Here is a 21615-nt window from a genome sequence, read left to right on the forward strand (position 1 = left end):
TTAAGAAGTGATTTCTAGCTGGACAGTGGTGGCGTACGCCTTTAATCTCAGCACTGGGGAGGCAGAAGCTCGCAGATCTCTGTGAGTTTGAGACCAGCTTTGTCTACAAAGCAAGTTCCAGGACAACCAGGGCTACACTGTGAAACCCTGTCTTCGAAAAACAAAAAACAAGCAAACAAAAAAATGATTTATAAATTGTTGCTAGTTAAAAGAAGAAGGTGCAGAAAGTGATGGAGTGAATGCTTTTGTGTGTGCAGCCCTTACTGAGAAAGCCAGAGCTTTCTTCTTCGTAGCCTAAGGCTCCTTCTTTCTTTCATCCAACCATGTTTTTTATTACACTTGTATCATACGCCAGGCATGTATTACACCATCATTAAAGTTTGTCTACGACTACTTAAGAAAAAAATTCTTCAGAACTGTTGGTAGCACGTCTCAGTTATTCGCTCCTCTTAAAGTGCTTTGTAGACGCTTAGTGTTTACTAGATTAATGGATTAACATATGAACAAATCTGAACTCTAAGAGTAAAAGCCATTTATTATCAGGTCTGTTCGACAGAATAGTTTTGTGCTGATGGAAATTTTTCAGCATATTTGCACCAACCAATATGGCAGTCATAGATGATGAGTACTTGAAATGTGGCTTGGGCGTGGCCTGAGCCAAGCTTCAGAGAACAGGTGCGTTTCTGATCTCTTCCCTAAAGGTGCAGATTATTTGGTGCTATTAAACATCTACAAGCTGAGCTGTTGAATGCTACTGGTGCTAATAAATACCTGTGCGTGGTGGCAAGCCATAATTAGCACCTTAGTCACTGAATAGCAATCAGTTCCGCGTTCTGGCATCCTGACAGACAGACGGCTCCACGGGGTGAGAGGGTTCACGTTCCTAACTCCACCTCCTTTAGAGCTCACTTGCGGCAGTCCATCATCCTGAACTGCATCACGGATCTTGTAGTTCAACACGAGGGTGACATCACTGCCGGTGTCACCTGGGAGTGGGCTACGATTGATTTCCGGTATCCCGTTGTCTTTTGGGAATTGTAGTTCAGAGACGCCGGTTGTACCTCAGTACTCATGGTCTGGGAACTACAACTCCCTGCTGTCCTCGAGATGCGCCCGGCTGTACTCTGCGAGCTGTGCGATTGCCTCAGCTAGTGTGAAGTGTGTGCTTTGGTGTCCTGGGAAGCTAGGATTCCCCGAGTGGGAGGGAAAAGTTGGAGCTACTTCTCTGAGGATATCACTGGGACCGCTGTGCTGGATCTTGAGTCAATTGGGCGACACCATGGCGGTGAGTTTGGGCGGGAAGAGCATCCTCAGATTTGGGCCCTGAAACCCAGCTGTTAGGGTATTCGGGGCTCCCCACATGTTCCTGTCGCCGGGAAGGGAAACACCCTTTTCGGAAAGACTCCTTTCCTTCGCTGGAGGCACGATTTCCTGGAGAATCATTTGCTTTTCTCTCTAGTTGAGCCAGCGTCTTCACTTTACGCGGACTACTTAAATTACAAACACGGAATTTCGTCGTGTTTTAAGTAAAAATAGAGGTAGAGAAGACTATGTAAACGTTTCCAACAATCGGGCACCTCACTGAGAATGTGTTTAGTGTCTCTGAAGCACTGACTTTTAAATATATTTTATTTTACAATTAAGCAGCTGGACCCGGTGGCACAGGTCTAGTAGTCTCAGCTACTTTGGAGACCGAGACAGGAGGACCGAAAATTAAAGACTTGCGTAGGCGTGGAAAAAGTTCAAAGTCAACCCGAATAACTTAGCGAGACTGTCTCAAAATAAAAAGTGAAAAGGGCTGGGAAGTAGTTCAGTCGTAGAACTCTAACCTAGCATGACCAAGGCCCTTAATTCATTCTCCAGTACTGGGGGCGAAATTGAATAGTTAAGCCGGAGGGAGCGATGACTTTCAGGAATTAGAGGTATTCCTTGAGGCCTCTTGAGCTTGGTAGTCACAACGTGTTTAGAGGACAGTCGGGTTTTCCTCCTGCCACGTTCACCTACCCAGGTGGAGGAGCAGAGGTGACTGGGCAGGGTATTTCCAGGTAATACAATGATGGCAGAGTAGCCAGAACCAGAAGCACAGATGGGTACAGAGAGGCAGTGAGAAGATGGGACTGGGTGACTGGCAAGCTAAGAGTTGGCGGAAAAGGGACCCCATTATCAGGAGAAGGTTACTATAGGGTTGAAGAATTTTTGGCGCTAGAATTTTTTTTTTCTTTTTGGTCTTAGTCTTATGTAGCCCAGGACCCCTGAAACTCACTGTATAGCTTTATCTCTGAGTCTTTCTGCCTCTTACCTTAAAGGGGGTTGGGTTTCAGCGGTGCAATATTGTATCTGGCATAAAAGTAACTCATCTGTGCTCTTCAGATCATGGCTTTTCTTTCCTCCTCTTCCTCCTCCTCCTCCTCCTCCTCCTCCTCCTCCTCCTCCTCCTCCTCCTTCTCCTCCTTTTTGTGGAAGTGCTATTGGAGATTGAACCCAGCGCCTTGCACATGGTAGGCAAATAAACTGCCATTGTGTTGCGTACCCACCTTGAAAGGACTGTTTCTAGTTAGTAGTAAAATCTTTTGGAGTGACCACCTCCATGGCTGTTCATACCCATCACTGTGGGAGAAATCGTGTTAGGGAGAGAGCCAGGTAGGAAAAACCTCAAGAAAAGAGGCAGGGACTAATTTCTCTGTTTTATTCTGGTGGTGTGTGTGTTTCTTACCCTGCAAGGTTAAATATCCGCAAGTAATATAGTTTGTATTCATGGAATACCTTGTGGTTTACAAAAGACCTGTGCCAAAAATAGATGGGAGCATCAGGAGCACTGTCAGACTGAAAGCCAGGATAGAACTTATTTAGGGTCCTGGTTCTCTATTTAGGAACTGGTGGAGCCAGGATATGGGCAACAGAGCAAGGGAAAACAGAAATTGGAGTAAGATGATGGGTGGTATTGTCGGTTTTCACCATTTGCTGGCTTGCTGTCAAGTTCAGATTTGCTGTCTCGAAAATGGGAGTCACAGTTTATCCTGCTTCTCAGGGTTGTAAAATTGAGATGATGTTTACAAAAGTGTCCTAATAACTGCAGAATAGCAGGCTATGGTGCTACACCTCCTTAATCCCAACACTCTGAGGCAGGCAGATCTCTGAGTTTGAGAGCAGGCTGGCCTACATAGTGAGTTCTAGGCTAGGCAGGGCTATATAGCGATACCCTGTTTTCAAACAAAACCACAACAGAAAACACAAACCACAAAGCAAAATAAATGAACTGCAGAATACTGTGAAGATATGTATTTGCCTGTATGTGTATCTGTATATTGTGCTTGTCTGCCGCCTGTGGAGGCCAAAGGAGGTGCTGGATCTGGAACTCCCTGGAACTGGAGTTACAGACAGTTGTGAGCTGGCTGTGTGGTGGTGGGAACTGAACTCAGGTCCTCTGGAAGAGTATCCCGTGCTCTTAACCTGTGAGTCAATTTTCCAGCTCTCCCTTTCTTGATACTTACTTTTTTAAATTTGTGATGGAATCTTGCTAAGTTGCTCCGTTGCCCTTGAACCTGTTCTACATCCCACACAGGGCTGGCACTTGTTGTCCTTTCTGCCTTCCAGGTAGCTAGGTTTACAGTTCTGTGCCACCAGGCCTGGCTTGGAGACCTGATTGTCACAACCAGGTGTGTACTATCAGTACCTACTGAGAAGAAACCACGGATGCTTTAAACATCCTACAGTGCACCAGAGAGCCCCTGAGAGCAAAACCTGGCACAGATATCAGGGCCTCAGAATTCAGTTTTTTTGTTTTTTGTTTTTTTCGAGACAGGGTTTCTCTGTAGCTTTGGAGCCTGTCCTGGAACTCGCTCTTGTTGACCAGGTTGGCCTCAAACTCACAGAGATCCGTCTGCCCTGCCTCCTGAATGCACCGTTCCTACTGGGTTCAGTAACTAATTTTTAATATTGTTCATTTACATTTTAAGGTAGGCTTGAAGAATTTGATCTGTCAGTGAACAGCTCAGTTTTTTTTTTGTGAGCCTGACTTCTTTTTTTCCCCTCTTGGTTTTTCACACAGGGTCTCAGGTAGCCCAGGCTGGTCTCAAACTTGCAGTTTGCCTGAGGGTGCACTTGAATTTTGATCCTCTTATTTCCACCTCCCAGGTGCTGGGATTATGGCATGCACTTGCTTTCCCGGCTCTTATTTCTTTTAAAGCAAGCCATTCTGTCTCTTTTTGTATTTAATAGGAAAGAAAAGGAACAGCCAAAGTAGACTTCTTGAAGAAGATCGAGAAAGAAGTCCAGCAGAAATGGGAAGCTGAGAAAGTGTTTGAAGTCAATGCATCTCATTTGGAGAAGCAGAAGCAGACCAGGTGAGTCGGTGACGATCCCCACACCCATCTGCCCAGGGAGAGGGAAGTGAGACAGTGTGTATAGTGGGCTGGAGGAGCTGAGTTCCCCCGTGTACTCAAGTCGAACTCTTTCTATGGAATTCTTAGATTTTGTTCACATTAAGATAAAAAAAACCACATTTATTTTTGTGTGTTTGCAAGTGTGGTACATACGTGATATTCAGAGGACAACTTTCAGGAATCACTTGATTGCTACCATGTTGGTTCTGAAGATTGACCTTGAGCCTGTGTCTGCTGAGCTATCTCACCAGCCCTTACAGATTTTTTAAGTTATTATTTTTCACATTTTGACAAAGGAAAATGTTTTGAAGTTTTGTATTTATTGGCTGATAAAAAGAAAGCCTTTTCCTAGAGATTCTTACTGATATTACCTCCAATATAGAATAAAATTTTGAGGGGTCACTCTATTTGTTGATTTTATTTTATAAGTACTATATTGCTTTGAAACTAAGATGATAATTTGAGGCAAATTGTAGACAGTGATTATTGGAGGGAAAACAAAAGCAAAGTAATTGTCCTCCAGAAGAATGCCACAGTTGCTGGGCATGGTGTCCGTGTCTTTGATCCCAGCACCCAGCACTCAAGAGGCAGAGGCAGGTGAATCCCTGAGTTTGAGGCCAACTTGATCTACAGAGTGAATTATAGGACAGCCAGGACTACACAGTCTTAAAAAACAAAAACAAAAAAAAAAAAGAAAAGAATGTTACAATATGTTAAATTAATGTGCATACCCATATATATATATATATATATATATATATATATATTGACATTGTCCAAGTAGGGCATGGTGGTGCACACCTTTAATCCCAGCACTTGGGAGGCAGAGAATGTGTGTGGTAGTAGCTAACTGTGAACTAACTGTGTGCTAGGAAACATACCATGGTCTCATTGAATCCTAAGGATTTTTATTATGTTTACTTGATATTACTTTTTAATGTTTATGGATGTTTTGCCTGCATGTATGTCTGTGCCCCATGTGGACACACGGTGCATACAGAGCTCAGAGCTCAGAAGAGAGTGTCAGATCCCTTTGACTGGAATTACCGACGCTTGTGAACTGCTGTGTGGGTGCTGTGCGCTAAACTGTGGGCTATAGAAGAGCAGCAGATGCTCTTAACTACTGAACACCTCCAGTCCCTTGCTCCAGTCCTTAATAGCTTTTTAAGGTGAACGCTTCTTTTTGTGTTTTGAGACAAGGTCTCACACTATCCCAGTCTGGTCTCCAACTTGGCTATGTAGCAGAGAATGACCTGACTTGATCCTCTGCCTCCTCCTAAGTGCTAGGATTACAGGCATGTGTCACCGTGCTTGATCTATGTGGTGTTGGGGATCAGACCCAGCACTTTGTGTATTCTGGGCAAGCACTCAACTAACTAAGCTGTTCTCAACCCGCTAAAAAAAAAAAAAAATTAAATTAAACTACATGTAGCAGATGGTGAAGCAGATACAGAGAGGCTAAGTAAAGTTCTCAAAGTTGATAAGAGTTCACAGGGTGTGACTCTTTCATACTTCTGTCCTTCCAAGTATTTTTTAAGGATATTTCTATGTAGCTCTGGCTGTCCTGGAACTTACTATGCAGACCAGGTTGACTTCTAACTCACCCTGCCTCGACCTCCCAAGTGCTGGGATTAAAGGCACTCCTGGCTTTGTCCTTCCAAGTATTAACCAGGCAAGACTAGCTTTTTTGTTTTGTTTTGAAAGATTTATTATGTATGTAGTGTTCTGCCTGCATGCTTGCCTGCAGGCTAGAAGAGGGCACCAGATTTCATAAATGGTTGTGAGCCACCATCTGGTTGCTGGGACTTGGACAAAGGACCTCTGGAAGAGCAACCAGTGCTCTTAACCCCTACTAGCTTGGTTTTTAAGAGCTGATGAACTTAAGGTGTAACTGTAGATGTTTCTAGGACTTACTAATTAAAAAAAAAAAAGATCTATCATCTTTACTTACTACTTAGGTAAACTCCAATGGAATGCATGTAGTGTGCTATATTTAAAGTGAAAGAGAAATTGCTAGCATACAGTATTGTTATACCTTAAACTACAGTTTGTTATTCTGTTGCTTGGTTTTAGAATTTAGTCCACATTAAATCAGTTTAATAAGAAATGAACCACTGGGGCTGGAGAGATGGCTCAGTGGTTAAGAGCATTGCCTGCTCTTCCAGAGGTCCTGAGTTCAATTCCCAGGAACCACATGGTGGCTCATTACCATCTGTACTGAGGTCTGGCGCCCTCCTCTGGCGTGCGGGCAGAATGTTGTATACATAATAAATAATTCTTTAAGAAAAAAAAAAGAAAGAAATGAACCACTATAATGGGTCAGTAAAAGAATGACCTGTTGAGATATGGTGTTTTGTTGAAGAAATTTATGAAAATTGTGAAGATTAAATTTCAAAAGTCTTTATGAAACATACTGTGCTTTAATAAAATTCGTGAGTGAGCCACACTAAGTGATATATTGTTGAAGAACATATCCATACTTGTAAACTATGGAAAAGGAAGAGAATGGCAAAAGCTAACTGTAGGTTATTGGTTTTCCATTGTGGGGAGAGCACATATGGTTGGCTTCACTGAATTATAACTTGGAGGGTACATTTGTAAGTGCTCAGTTATTTGTAAATACACGGCATAATAAAGTGGACATTTTATTTTATTGAGACAGGATATCACTATGTAGCCCGTGCTGGTCTGGATCAAACTGACCTTGAACTCACAGAGATCCCCCTACCTCTGCCTTCCATCCTGGCTGAAAAATTAACACTTACAAATGCACCATTTATGCTGTGTGATATAATACGTAGGTTACAAATACTTATTGTGAAAAAGAAAGATAGTCTGAGAGTAGAAACAGCTTTCAATAAGATGATCCACAGCACGTGCTGTGATGTTAGGACGTCTCCACTGCACGTGCTGTGATATTTAGGACACCTCTCTCAAGGAACTTGAAGCTGCTTTGTGTGTATCTTTAATGAAAAAGGAATCTCACTCCCCCCCCCCCCCTTTTTTTCTTTTGGTTTTTCGAGACAGGGTTTCTTTGTTTAATAGCTGAGGCTGTCCTGGAAATTACCCTGTAGACCACACTGGTCTCAAACTCACAGAAATCCACTTGCCTCTGCCTCCCAAGTGCTAGGAGTAAAGGTGTGTGCCACCACCTGGCTGGAATCTCACTTTTTCAAATAAATGTTAGAGCAGTACAGATTGTTAAAAATGTTAATTTTTAAATGATATCATTGTTACTTACATATTTCAGTCTGAGTTAAACCTCTCATATTTGTGACAGAGATACTTATCTCTTTTCTGTGTTGTTGTGGTCTAACTCAGGCTTCATATATGCTGTGTAAGTGCTCTACCATCAAGCTACATCCCTAGATCAAGGAGATTATTGCATAATATCATATATGAATGTATGATGTTTTCAAAATCAAATTTATCTTAAGTTTTGGAGAGCTTTTAATTTCAAGTTTATAAAATTAGTATCTTTTTTTTTTTTTCAGACAGTCTTACCTTAGGCTTTAGACCTAGACCTAGAGCTTTCTGTATGAACCACGCACAGCTCAAGTTCACAGAGATCCACCTGCTTTTGGCTCTTGTTTACCACATGTTAAAGGGTACTACATGTTAAAGTTACTACATGTTAAAGGCATGTGCCACCCTGTCCAGCCCAAACTTGCTATCTTTTAAGTAGCTAAACTTTATTTATTTTTTTATTTTTAAATTTTTGTTTTTTGTTTTTTGAGAGAACCCTTTCTGTAGCTTTGGAGTCTGTCCTGGAACTAGCTCTTGTAGACCAGGCTGGCCTCGAACTCACAAAGATCCACCTGCCTCTGCCTCCCGAGTGCTGGGATTAAAGGCACATACCACCACCGCCAGGCTCTTTATTTTGTTTTTAAAAGAGATTTTATTTTTGTGTTAATGTGTATGTATATATGTGTTCATGTGTATGAGCATGTAAGTATACCAGCAGTGCCTGCAGAGTTCAGAAGAGGGCATTCCATCCCCTGGAACAGTTACAGAAGATTGTGATCTATCATGTGGGTTCTCTTGTTTGAGCAGCAAGAGGACAGCAACATCTGTCCAGCTCCTCCAAAAACTAGACTTGCTACAGAGTACTTGCATGACCCAGCAGCCTTTCCGTCCCATCGTTTGTTGTGAAAGAAATTTAACATTTTCTTTTTTTGTACTTTCTTTTTCATATGATTACTTTGCAGCAAGGGGAAATACTTTGTCACTTTCCCATATCCATACATGAACGGACGCCTTCATTTGGGACACACGTTTTCCTTATCCAAGTGTGAGGTAAAGCTCCTGTGTTTATTACTAACTTGGAATAGGGAGGGTCTATATTAAATACCAGTTTGAAAAAAAATTGCACGTATAAAATTCATTTCCTCTTAAGGGAATTCAAATACTTTTAAAGAATAATTTTTATACCTTAAATTTTATGTTTTTGTTTCCATGTCATGTGCGTATTTGTTCAGGGTTCTGGACATGTGTATGTTCAAAATTTCTATGTTGGTTAAAAACAACAAAAAAGATAGTGAAGTAGAATGTTGCAGTGACAAAATGTCTGTTCTAATGCTGGGAAGAGGGAAGTTAGTGCTGCCAAAAGTTAGCATTTTGCCAGGTGGTGGTGGCGCAAGCCTTTGATCCCAGCACTCGGGAGGCAGAGGCAGGAGGATCTCTGAATTTGAGGCCAGCCTGGTCTATAGAACAAGTTCCATGACAGACTCCAAAGCTACAAAGAGAAACCCTGTCTCCCCCACCCCAAAGTTAGCATTTTGTGTACATCTGCCATTTATATTTATAATTTAAATTTGATTTTCTTCTTGCAGTTTGCAGTAGGATACCAGAGATTAAAAGGAAAAAATTGTCTATTTCCCTTTGGGCTACACTGTACTGGCATGCCTATTAAGGTAAGACTGCTTAGAGGATTAGCTTCTACTCTTTCCTTTTCCTTAACTTTTAAAAAATTTATTCATGTATTTTTTAGGTATGATTGCTCTATCTGTATGTATGTCTGCACATCAGAAGAGGGCACCAGATTCCATTATAGATGGTTGTGAGCCATCGTGTGGTTGTTAGGAGTTGAGCTCAGGAAGAGCCATCAGTGCTCTTAACCTCTGAGCCATCTTTCCAGCCCCTGGTTTCTACTCTTGAGCTTAGAGTAAAGAAGAATACCTGATTTATGATTTTGGAATTGGATTTTTCACTCATGCCATTTACATTAAAGTATTTTATGAAATGAGCTAAATTTGTTATTTAAAAATTCTTTAAAGGACTAGGGAGATAGCTTAGGGTAAAGCACTTGCCAAGTGTCTTAGGATTCTATTGCTGTGAAGAGATACCATAACCATCATAACTCCTATAAAGGAAAACATTTAATTGGGGCTGGCTTATAGTTCAGAGATTTAGTCCTTTATCATCGTGGCAGGAAGCATGGCGGCATGAGGCCGACATGGTGCTGGAGAGGTAGCCTGAGAGTTCTACGTTTGGATCCACAGGCAGCAGAAGGAAACTGTGTGCCACACTGGCCAGACTTGAGTTGATAAGACCTCAAAGCCTGCCTCTGCAGTGAGACACTGCCTACAAGGCCATACCTACTCCAACAAGATCACACCTCCTAATAGTGCTACTCCCTATGGGCATATGGGGGCCATTTTTATACGTACCATCATACTAAGTAAACTTGGTGACTTGAGTTCAGAGCCCCAGAATGTAGCATGAGTTCTAATAGGTCTTAATAATAAAAGCCCAGAGTCAGGTAAAGGGAAAATGCTCATAGACGAGAGAGATGAAGGAGCCAAACCACAGCCACCTTACCTACTCAACTTCCCAGCCAGAAAGAGGCTGAGTTCCTGTTTCCTCCCACCTTATCTCCTCCTCTCTCTGCCCTGCCATATCACTTCCTGTGTGTCTGTACAAACCTCCAGACCTCTATGGTTAACTAATGACTAGCTCCATCCTTTGATCTTCAGGCAAGCTTCATTTGTACAAACAAGATATCGCCACATTTCTCCTGGTTGCAGTTTTACATTTTCTTCTGTGGGCTGTGCTTCACATGTAGTTTGCTTTAGACCTTTTAGTTGTCTGACATGATGTTCATTAATGCTTGAATTTAGGTACTTTGAGAAGAATACTTAGTATATTGATTAGGCATAAACTTCCTATTGTGTCACATCAATAGCAGACGATGGCAGCTTGTCCCATTTTAGTAACATTAAGTTAATACATGACAGAGTTGCTCATTCTAAGGGGTCTTTAGTAATTAGAAAGTAGTCTGTGGGGACTATGTTGAGAACCTCTGAATGGCCTATTATTCAGTAGCCTAGTGGTTTTAGCATCTTTTGGTGATATTGGCTTATTTTAATTACCACATTTGTGGTTGCAAATGATGACTTTTTTTTTTTTTAAAAAGATTTGTTTATACAACTTTCTGCCTCCACACGCCAGAGGAGGGCTCCAGATCTCTTTACAGATGGTTTGGAGCCACCATGTGGTTGCTGGGAAATGAACTCAGGACCTCTGGAAGAGCAGACAGTGCTCTTAACCACTGAGCCATCTCTCCATCCCCAAATGATGACATTTTTATATGTGTATGTGGCATTGGAATTGAACTGAGGGTCTTACACTTGGTAGCCCAAGTGCTCTAACACTGGGTCACGTCTTCAAACCCAATACTGGTGACTCTCCCCTTTCAGTACTGGACTTTTAGGTAGGGCTTTGCTTTACCAGGTAGACGGTCTCTCTTAACCTGAATTATATCTGTATTTCTTTTCATTTAATTTTTATTTTGATATAGTCTTGTTAAATTGCCCAGGATGATCTTGAGCTCGTAATCCCCCTGCCTCAGTCTCCAGAACATCTGTATGTGCCAGTAGTACCTTTCTAGTTGTACTTACTTATCAGCTGAAACTCTTCTTTGATGTTTTCTCTGTTTTGGGGAGTGAACTTACGGGATAGCTTGGAAGAACTGTGGTGGAGAGCCCAGTTCTGTAACTTGCTAGCTTATAACCTTGGATAAATCACTTCATGTCAGTGTCTGTTGTCTACCTCTCAGGAGTGCTGATTACTAACAGAGGGTAAGAATTTACCTTCCACTACAAAGATAATCTTCAAAATGAGAAACCATTAGTATTGTTATCCAAAATGACATCCTCTGTTTTATGTATCTTTTCATTTCCGCTGTTTGGTGTGTCAGGATGCTACATTAAGCACTATACATATTGAATAAAATACAAACTCTGTTATAGGATTTTGAGGCATGTGATTTACATCATCTGGGTTTTCTATAATATTTGTGTGTAGATGTTACATGCAATTTCAGAAAGTTGATTTTTGTTGACCTTGGAAACAGTTTATTTCCTTGAGTTCTGAACTTGGCTCTTTGTGTTCTTGTTCTGTAGGCGTGTGCTGACAAGCTGAAAAGAGAAATAGAGCTGTATGGCTGCCCTCCTGATTTTCCAGAAGAAGAAGAGGAAGAGGAAGAAAGTAGCGTTAAACCTGCAGATATAACAGTGAAGGATAAAGCCAAAGGGAAAAAGGTCTGGTGGTTGTTTACGTTTCGGTTGTCTTGCCTGACGTTCCCACCTCTCTGGTTTAATTGTATATATACCCAGCACTGGCAGGTGCCTGGCACATGAAGCGTACTTGGTAATTTTTAAGAAACTGTCAAATCAAGACTGTTTAAATGATTCAGTGGGTAATGAGCTTTCTAGGTAAGCACAACATCTCCAAATCCCAGCACTCCATTGGTGAGAAGGGCGGTAGAGACAGAAGAATCCCCAGTAGCTTGTAAGCTAGTCTGGACTCACAGTATTGAACAGCAGAGATCCTGCCTCAAATAAACTGACAGGTTGTCCTGACCTCCACATGTACACCATAGATACTGATGAGCATGCACCCATAAACATACATCTTACTTTATTTATTTATTTATTTATTTATTATGTATACAATATTCTGTGTGTATGCCTGCAGGCCAGAAAAGGGCACCAGACCTCATTACAGATGGTTGTGAGCCACCATGTGGTTGCTGGGAATTGAACTCAGGACCTTTGGAAGAGCAGGCAATGCTCTTAACCACTGAGCCATCTCTCCATCCCCAACATACATCTTACATACATCCACAAAGATGAAAAATCCATCAGGTCAGCAGTTAACAGCACTGTTAACCCATGTCCATTCCCAGCACCTGCATGATGGTTTATTACTATCTGTCACTCCAATCCCAGGGTATCTGCTGCCCTCTTCTGGCCTATTTGGGTACCTACATGGTACACAGACATGCATGCAAGCAAAACACCCATTTACATAAAAATAGAATCAATACATTAAATCAAAATATTGTCTGGCTTTATTGTTGCCTTTTCACTTTAATTTGATGTATTTTAGATTTAAAGGAGTTTCAAGATAGTGCAGCATTCCAGCATAACCTTTGTCCACCTCCCCTAACGTTATTCTTCTTTACTCTCTGTAACTGTGATACAATCATCCTACCTAAACAGCTAACGTTAGTTCAGTGCTGTGTGCTAAACTGTAGAGTTCATCTGAAGTGTTTTAAAAAGAGGACTTCATTTTTTAAAAGATTTAATTTTTAATTTTGTGTGTGTGTGTCTTTGTTATGTGTAGATACTTAGAGAGTCTAGAAGGTGTTGGGTCCCCTGGAACTGGAATTACAGGCAGTTGAGAGCAGCTTGATGTGGTTGCTGGGAACCGAATCTGTCTTCTGTAACAGCAGTGTGCACTCCTGATTGCTGAGCTATCTCGCTAGCCTCCCGTATTTGCATTAGAAATTGTGTGTGTATTGAGGGGAGAGGCAGGGGCAAGCTTATGGAGGTCAGAGGACAGCTCTGAGTAGGTTCTTTCCTGCCATCCTGTAGGATGTAGGGATAGAGTCAGGCTGTCAGGTCTGTGCACAAGCACCCATACTGACTAAGTCCTCTTGCTGATCTTGTATTTGAAGTTTGTACCCATCCTTCTCCTAATGTCTTTTCTCTGCTTTAAACGGGGGGTGGGAGTGCAGGGGCTGGAGAGATGGCTCAGCAGTTAAGAGCTGCTCTTGCAGAGGATCCAGGTATGAGTCTCAGTACCCACACATGTGGTATTTCATAGCCATCCACAACTCAGAGTTCGTCTAATGCCTTCTGACTTCTGTGGACACCAAGTCTACATATAGTACCTATACATACATGCAGGTAAAATATACATAAAGTAAAAGTGAATAATTTAACAGAATAAGACCCAATCTAGAATCCACACTACATTATTAACTTCTATGACTTTTGACATGGAGTAATGTTCAGATAAAGAATTTATTGACTGTTGCTGTGCAGTGGTGGTGCACGTCTTTAATCCTGCACTCTAGAGGCAGAGGCAGGTGGATCTCTGTGAGTTCAAGGCCAGCCTGGTCTACAAGAACTAGTTCCAGGACAGGCTCCAAAGCTACAGAGAAGCCCTGTCTCGAAAAACCAATTAAAAAAATTTTATTGACTGTCAAAAAAAGTCCTGTCTGTTTTTGTGTTGCAGTGATAACAACACAGATTGGGTAATTTATACTGACCAGAAATTTAGTGGCCCACTGAGGCTGGGAAGGCTTATGTTGAGAGTTCAGTACCTGATAAGGCATTTCTTGCTGTGTTGTCTGTGAAGGAAGGGAAAAGAAATAGTAGTAGAACAGGAAAGAGAGACAGGGAGGGAGAGAGGAGGTGACATGTTCAGGACAGGCCGGATTTGTCTTCTTTGGTGCAGCAATGATACACTCTTGAGGGCAGAATCTCTTTAAGAGTCTACCTTTTAATGCTGTTACATGGGGAATTAAGTTTCTTATGGTTAAAGTGGGGACCAAAATTTCAACCATTAAATAAACTCCTTTAATTTGGAGTCACCTGATGGTTTTTCATATAAATAAAATGAAGTGATTTTTTTATTTTGCGCTAAGAAGGGCATGTGTGCTATTAGAAGAAAGGAAATGAGAGTATGGTGCTAAGACCGCAGTGATGGTGGTTGAGTGGTTCCTTCATCTTCTATCTCTGGTGTCCGTTTCCTGGTGCACATCCTGATATCTGTACTGCTGTGGTGTTCTGATCCATCAACAGTGTTGCGGGAAGCAGAGCAGCAGATCCTTTATGAGAGATCCTGTCTGCATAGCGAGTTTCAGGCTGGCTAGAGCTGCACTGTGAAACCCTCTTTCACAAAGAAACACAATCACCAAATAGGATTATGGAATTAAAGTTACTGTGGTCCTGGGATGCTGAATGGTTGTCGGCTGTGCTTTACTGGAGTTTGTGTTTGTTTTCAGAGCAAAGCCGCTGCCAAAGCAGGATCGTCTAAGTACCAGTGGGACATTATGAAATCCCTTGGGCTTTCTGAGGAAGACATAGTGAAGTTTTCTGAAGCAGAACATTGGCTTGAGTATTTCCCACCACTGGCTGTTGAAGATCTGAAGAAAATAGGGTTAAAGGTATGCCGTAGCCCTCAGTGTTAGAGACAGTGAAAGGCACTTACGTTTGTATCGTTCAAAAAGATATGGGACAACTTTTAAATTTACAAAAGTAAGCTGGGCGGTGGTGGCGCACGCCTTTAATCCCAGCACTCGGGAGGCAGAGGCAGGCGGATCTCTGTGAGTTCGAGACCAGCCTGGTCTACAAGAGCTAGTGCCAGGACAGGCTCCAAAACCACAGAGAAACCCTGTCTTGAAAAAGCAAAATAAATAAATAAATAAATAAATAAATAAATAAATAAATAAATTTACAAAAGTATATTCTGGCTGAATGTCACCAAAAATCCAGATGTTATTAGACTGGCAGCAAGTAAGAAAACCTTCAACATTCGTCTCATCAGAATATATTTATTAACAATTGGTAGAAAGGGGTTTTATTTAAAGAATACAAAGACACCAAAATTTAACTCAAGTATGTTGACTGTATTATTTAAGTATTTCTTTAAATTTATTGTAAATCTTATATGTTAACTAACATGTGTGTATTTTTTTGTTTCTCTGTTTCGTTTTGTTTTTTGAAACAGCTTCTCTGTGTAGCTCTGGCTGTCTTGGAACTCCCTCTGTAGATCAGGCTGGCCTCACATTCACAGAACTCTTGCCTTTGCCTCCTGAGTACTGGGATTAAAGGCATGTGCTCTTACTGCTCAGCAAGTGTGTGTATTTTAAAACCTATTAATTAAACAAATTATTGCAATGACTTATATGAATTTAAGATGTGGAACTGGCTGGGCAGTAGTGGCAAACGCCTTTAATCCCAGCACTTGGGAGGCAGAGGCAGGTGGATCTCTGTGAGTTCGAGGCCAGCCTGGTCTACAAGAGCTAGTTCCAGGACAGGCTCCAAAAGCTACGGAGAAACCCTGTCTCGAAAGAGAGAGAGAGAGAGAGAGAGAGAGAGAGAGAGAGAGAGGTGGAACTGGAAATTTTTTCTTTAATAGTTGATTTAATGTTAAGTTGGGATAAATAGTAGAAAGGTAAATAGTTGACTCATAGGAATCCCTAGTTATAAAAATTATCTTTTCCTTTTCTTTCTCTAGGTAGACTGGCGGCGTTCCTTCATCACCACGGATGTGAATCCTTACTATGATTCTTTTGTCAGGTGGCAGTTTTTAACATTAAGAGAAAGAAACAAAATTAAATTTGGGAAGCGGTGAGTTTGTTTTATTTCAGTCTAATCAACTAAAAATCATAATTCTTGCATTGCATTGCAATTCAGTGTCTGTATCTCATCATGTTCTCTCTTATCTGTCCATCCACCCATTCATCTGTCTGTCTTTTCCTTTTTCATCACTCTCTTGTTCTGTTGTACCTCTTGCTGTCCTTTAATCGTGCCTGCCTGTGTCTTCCTCCCTCCTTTCCTCCCCCCTCCCTCCCTCCCTCCCCCCTCCCTCCCTCCCTCCCTCCTTCCCTCCTCCCTCCCTCCCTCCCTCCTTCCTCCCTCCCTCCCTCCTTCCCTCCCTCCCTCCTTCCCTCCCTCCCTCCCTCCGTCCCTCCCCCCTCCCTCCCTCCCTCCCTCCCTCCCTCCCTCCCTCCCTGCCTCCCTCCCTCCCTCCTCCCTCCCTCCCTGCCTCCCTCCCTCCCTCCCTTCCTTTTTTTTGTTTTTCGCGACAGGGTTTCTCTGTGTCTTTTATTTTTCTGTTTCATTTGTGTTGGACTTGGGGCTCGCACCCCGTGACATGTGTTTGGTCACTGAGCTCCCACTTTCTTGCTGCTAATTTTCTTGACTGCTGAGCTGTTTTGTGTTTTTGACAGCTAGAACCAGAGAGAAGGGAATGATTCTTTTCAGTATTCCTAGCAAACCACTGGCAAGATTATTTTATTTGTGTTTTAGCTTATACTTCTGTAAGTTGCTAAGATTTTTTTCCTTTATTATGTAGATCAAATAAAAACAACTTATTTGAATTTATATCTTTTTTTGTTCTTGTTGTTTTGAGACAGGGTTTCTTGTGTAGCCCTGGCTATCCTGGAACTCGCTCTGTAGACCAGGCTGGCCTCACACTCACAGATATCTGCCTGCCTCTACCTCCCAAGTGCTGGGGTTAAAGGCATGCGCCACCACTGCCCGGCTATGTGAATTTATTTTATGGTCTTATGTTTCATTACTACAAGGCTAAGGCTAATCCACAGTTTTCATTAGTGCTCCCTTTCATGAAGGAGATGTCAATAGCTCCGTTTCAGAACTGCTCATCAAAGCATGCATAATTTAGACACTGGCTGGCTGAGGGTGTCACCTATAATTCACGCTTGTAGGGTATTAGTGACACTGGCTGATACTTCATGATGTAACCTGAAAATATAACAGTGTTTTCTACTTATTGCTTTTTTTTTTTTAGGTACACCATTTATTCTCCAAAAGATGGACAGCCTTGTATGGATCATGACAGACAAACTGGAGAGGTGATTATCTGGACTACCGAGTGGCCACTGTAATACCCTTTACTGTGGCCACACCACTGGCACTCTCTTTGCTGGAAGGATGAATTATTCCTATGTGCAAGAATCCATGTCATAAATCTGAAGTGGATTCCTGCATAGGTCAGCAGGGTGAATCCATATTTTCCCCGTTTTTCTTTGTGTAGGGCGTTGGACCTCAGGAATACACCCTAGTCAAACTGAAGGTGCTTGAACCATACCCATCAAAATTAAGGTAGGTTGGCTAAAAATTACTGTTTCATGGTCTTTTTTTCTTTTTCTCTTCCTTTTTTTCCCTTCTTTTCTTGGAGACAGGGTTTTGTTTTGCAGCCTAGTGCTCTCTCCTCAGCCTTCTGGGTACTGAAGTTGAAGTTGCCATTATGTCTGGCTTGATTGATCATTTCTGAACAATCGGATGATTATGAGGGAAGCCACAATTTTAATATAAATATGTGCTTTTTCTTTTTAGTGGTCTGAAAGGGAAAACTATCTTCTTGGTAGCTGCTACCCTTAGACCTGAGACTATGTTTGGACAGACCAACTGTTGGGTTCGGCCTGATATGAAGTACATTGGGTTTGAGACAGCGAATGGTGATATATTCATCTGCACGCAGAGAGCTGCCAGGAATATGTCGTACCAAGGTTTCACCAAGCACAATGGAGTGGTGCCTGTTGTGAAGGAGTTAATGGGGGAGGTAAGTTGGGGAGCAAAGCAACTCTCGATTTTTATTGTGAAATTGGAGGGAAGTGGAGCTTGAAAAAAATATCAGAAAACTATAATTAGAGCACACATGAGATAATATGTGCAGGACATTTGTAGTTTTGTTTGTTTGTTTTTTATAAAGATTCAATTATTTATTATGTATACAATGTTCTCCCTGCATGTATGTCTGCAGGCCAGAAGAGGGCACTAGATCTCAGTACAGATGGTTGTGAGCCACCATGTAGTTGCTGGGTATTGAACTCAGGACCTTTGGAAGAACAGCCAATACTCTTAACCTCTGAGCCATCTCTCCAGCCCCATATTTGTATTTTGTAAGGCACAGAACTGTCAGGGTTCTTCAGAAGGCTTTGCCAAGCTGAATCCACACTCCTCCAAAGGGGCCTCTGTCTTGATTTCATCTATGATAATTGCTATTCTTTTTTTTTTTTTTTAAGATTTTTTTTATGTAGTTTTCTGCAAGCTTGTATGCCTGCAGACAGAAGAGGGCACCAGATCTCTTTGTAGATGGTTGTGAGCCACTGTGTTGCCCACCTGTTTCCTATTTGCTCCTTACCCATGCTAAGCACTGAGCTGTGCTGCAGGTGCCCAGTCACTGAGCCGTGCCCCAGCTGCTGTACTTTGAGACATGCTTCCACTAAATTTCCCGGGCTGACTTTGAACTTATTGTACAGCCTCTGATCTCCTTGAAATTGTGATTCTTGTGCCTCAGTCTCCTGACAGATGAGATTTTAGGCTGGACCACCAGCCACGGGGTTGTTGCTGTTTTTAAATTAGCATATCTTAACTATATATAATTATAGGTTTCATTATGCCATTTTATACATGTACATAATGTATTTCAATCATATTGACTCCCCTCTTTACCCTCTCTTCCCCCTCTTATTCTGAATAAGCCCCTTCTAGTCCCAACTAGCCCCCTTCTACTTTCATTTTGTGTGTGTGTGTGTGTGTGTGTGTGTGTGAGATCTAGTAAGTTTCACAGGGCTGCTTACAGGACCATAAGCATCTGAAGAACTGTTTCCTGTTTTTGTATGTTTTTTTTATTTATTTATTTATTTTTGAGATAGGGTCTCTTTTCCTGGCATCCTAGAACTCACTATGTAGATCTGCTTCCCAAGTTCTGGGATTAAAGGTGTGCGCCATCAGCTCCCAGCTTCTGTTTCCTGTTCTTTTTTTTTTTTAAGGAGAAACAGAGCCACCAGGCAGTGGTGGCTCACATTTTTTTTAATTTATTTATTATGTATACAATATTCTGTCTGTATGCCTGAAGGCCAGAAGAGGGCGCCAGACCTCTTTACAGATGGTTGTGAGCCACCCCATGTGGTTGCTGGGAATTGAACTCAGGACCTTTGGAAGAGCAGGCAATGCTCTTAACCACTGAGCCATCTCTCCAGCCCCCCTGTTTCCTGTTCTTAATGCCCTTTTCGCCATGGTATTTAAATAGGCCTTTGATTTCAGCCTTTAAAACTGCTGTGGTGTATAAGCTGTCACCCATATGACTGCAAATTCTACAAAGGTAGCTCATGTGTGCATTTACACACACATACACACACACACACACACGCCCACACAAAGGAATAAAACGGAATGGTGCAGAACAAGTGTACAGCTGCAGGCCCTTTGTTGTCTCATACAAGTACAGGTCAGAGCTGGGTAGCATGCAGGAAGCGGAAGCAGGAGGATCACTGTGAGTTCTATGCTAGCTGGGCTACAGAATGAAATATGAGACATTAAAAAAACAAACAAACAAAAGAACAAAAGGAGAGAGAGACCGAGAGAGACACACATAGAGAATAGGCCCATTCTTTCTGCATTCTCTAATTTTTTTGAGGCAGTAGGAATATCTTTTTCACTTCAACTTGAATTTATTTATAACTGTCCTTTTAGACAGATATGTAGATTTCTGTTTTCTTTTTTCTTTTTCTTTTTTTGGTTTTTCGAGACAGGGTTTCTCTGTGTTTTTTTTTTTTTTTTTTTTTGAGCCTATCCTGGAACTAGCTCTTGTAGACCAGGCTGGTCTCGAACTCACAGAGATCCGCCTGCCTCTGCCTCCCGAGTGCTGGGATTAAAGGCGTGCGCCACCACCGCCTGGCTTGATTTCTGTTTTCTTGATGTGACTTTTATTACCTAGCTTTTTGGTCATGGAAAGCTTTAGTGCAGTGGTTCTGTTTTTTTTTTTTTGTTTGTTTTTTCTTTTCTGAGAAATGGTTTCTCTGTGTAGCCCTGACTGTCCTAAACTCAATCTCGTAGACCAGGCTAGTCTTGAACTCAAAGATCCATCTGCCTCTGCCTTCTGCGTGCTGGGTTTAAAGGCGTGTGCTACCATTGCCCAGCTACTTTTTCCGTATATTTTATTTTGTTTACTTAGTGGAGAGGTTGTGCACATGTATGGGAGCAACATGATGTTTAAAATGTGTATATACATGCTAGAATGACTGTTAAAGTCATTAACAAACAGTACTTCAGACTTCTCATTTTTGATGTGAGAACATTTAAAGTGATTGTGATTTTCAACTGTCTAACATCATGACATTAACCACAGCAACTATTTTGTGCAGGTGTAGATCTCCAGAGTTTATTCCTGTATGGTTTTCAGTAGGAGCCTCTGGACCTTAAAATTTGAATATTTATTTAACTTTTTGTCACTGCAGTTATATTTATTCCCTTTTTCACTCCTCTTTTATCCAGGAGATCCTTGGGGCTGCACTTTCTGCACCTCTGACATGCTATAAGGTGGTCTACGTTCTCCCTATGCTCACCATTAAGGAGGATAAAGGTACAGATTTTGCTGGTAGATGGCTTTGCTAACCACATTCTGGTGTATTAGTTAATTTCATTCTTTCTTCTTAAGGCACTGGTGTGGTCACGAGTGTTCCTTCTGATTCGCCGGATGATCTTGCAGCACTCAGAGACCTGAAGAAAAAGCAAGCAAGTATCTGCTTCATGTCCTTGTTTTATTCTTTTTTTTTTCTCCCCAAGACAGGGTTTCTCTGTGTAGCCCTGGCTGTCCTGTAACTTACTTTATAGACCAGTCTGGCCTTGTACTCACAGAGATCCTTATGCCTCTGCTGGGGTTTAAAGGCATGCGCCACCACCACCCAGCCATGTCCTTGTTTTAAATTTAGCATATTAGTGGGCACTGCTGAACAGCTGTGACATAGGCTGAGGGCATACATGTTTGTCTCTGAACTGTCATCTCTAACCTGCTTTTCAGTGTTTGTGTTTCTGTGGTTGGAACTTGGAATAAAATTCTGTAACAAATTTGAGAAGGTGGTGTGTGTGTTTTTAAGTATATGCAGCGTCACCATTACAGAGAGGACATTTGGTGACCTGCTTTATACCCTCCACCTCACTCTTGTGACCATCTCTCATGGGACTGGGAGCTAGGTTGGTGGCCATAAGTCCCTGAGGATTCTCCTGTCTCCACTTTGTGCAGTGTTGGGCTTTCTAGTATGCCTGGCTTCTCTCATGGGTGCTGGGGATTTGAACTCTGCTCCTCATGCTTGTGTAGCAAGTCCTCTCACCCACTGACTCCCTTTCTCAGCCCCATATTTTCATTACAGGCAAGAATATTACCCTTGACTGGGGTGATGTCTCAATGT

At 41.9% G+C, this 21615-nt stretch overlaps 1 protein-coding gene across 1 annotated transcript in view; it reads left to right on the forward strand.

Annotated features, from left to right (window-relative positions):
- The first annotated feature begins 1127 nt into the window (after positions 1-1127).
- Positions 1128-21615, forward strand: part of LOC121453303 (leucine--tRNA ligase, cytoplasmic) — a 50915-nt gene continuing 30427 nt past the window's right edge. Inside the window, exons 1-12 of the mRNA XM_041659966.1 lie at positions 1128-1285; positions 4219-4343; positions 8591-8678; positions 9215-9295; positions 11786-11923; positions 14680-14841; positions 15915-16027; positions 17211-17274; positions 17457-17524; positions 17759-17984; positions 20702-20789; positions 20865-20941. Of these exons, the coding sequence (XP_041515900.1) occupies positions 1280-1285; positions 4219-4343; positions 8591-8678; positions 9215-9295; positions 11786-11923; positions 14680-14841; positions 15915-16027; positions 17211-17274; positions 17457-17524; positions 17759-17984; positions 20702-20789; positions 20865-20941 (1236 nt within the window). The 5' untranslated portion in view covers positions 1128-1279. The remainder of the gene's footprint in view (positions 1286-4218; positions 4344-8590; positions 8679-9214; positions 9296-11785; positions 11924-14679; positions 14842-15914; positions 16028-17210; positions 17275-17456; positions 17525-17758; positions 17985-20701; positions 20790-20864; positions 20942-21615) is intronic.

The sequence above is a fragment of the Microtus oregoni genome, unplaced genomic scaffold (assembly GCF_018167655.1).
Source record: "Microtus oregoni isolate MIOR12 unplaced genomic scaffold, Mior012 000011F_ref0000422, whole genome shotgun sequence".
NCBI lineage: Eukaryota > Metazoa > Chordata > Mammalia > Rodentia > Cricetidae > Microtus > Microtus oregoni.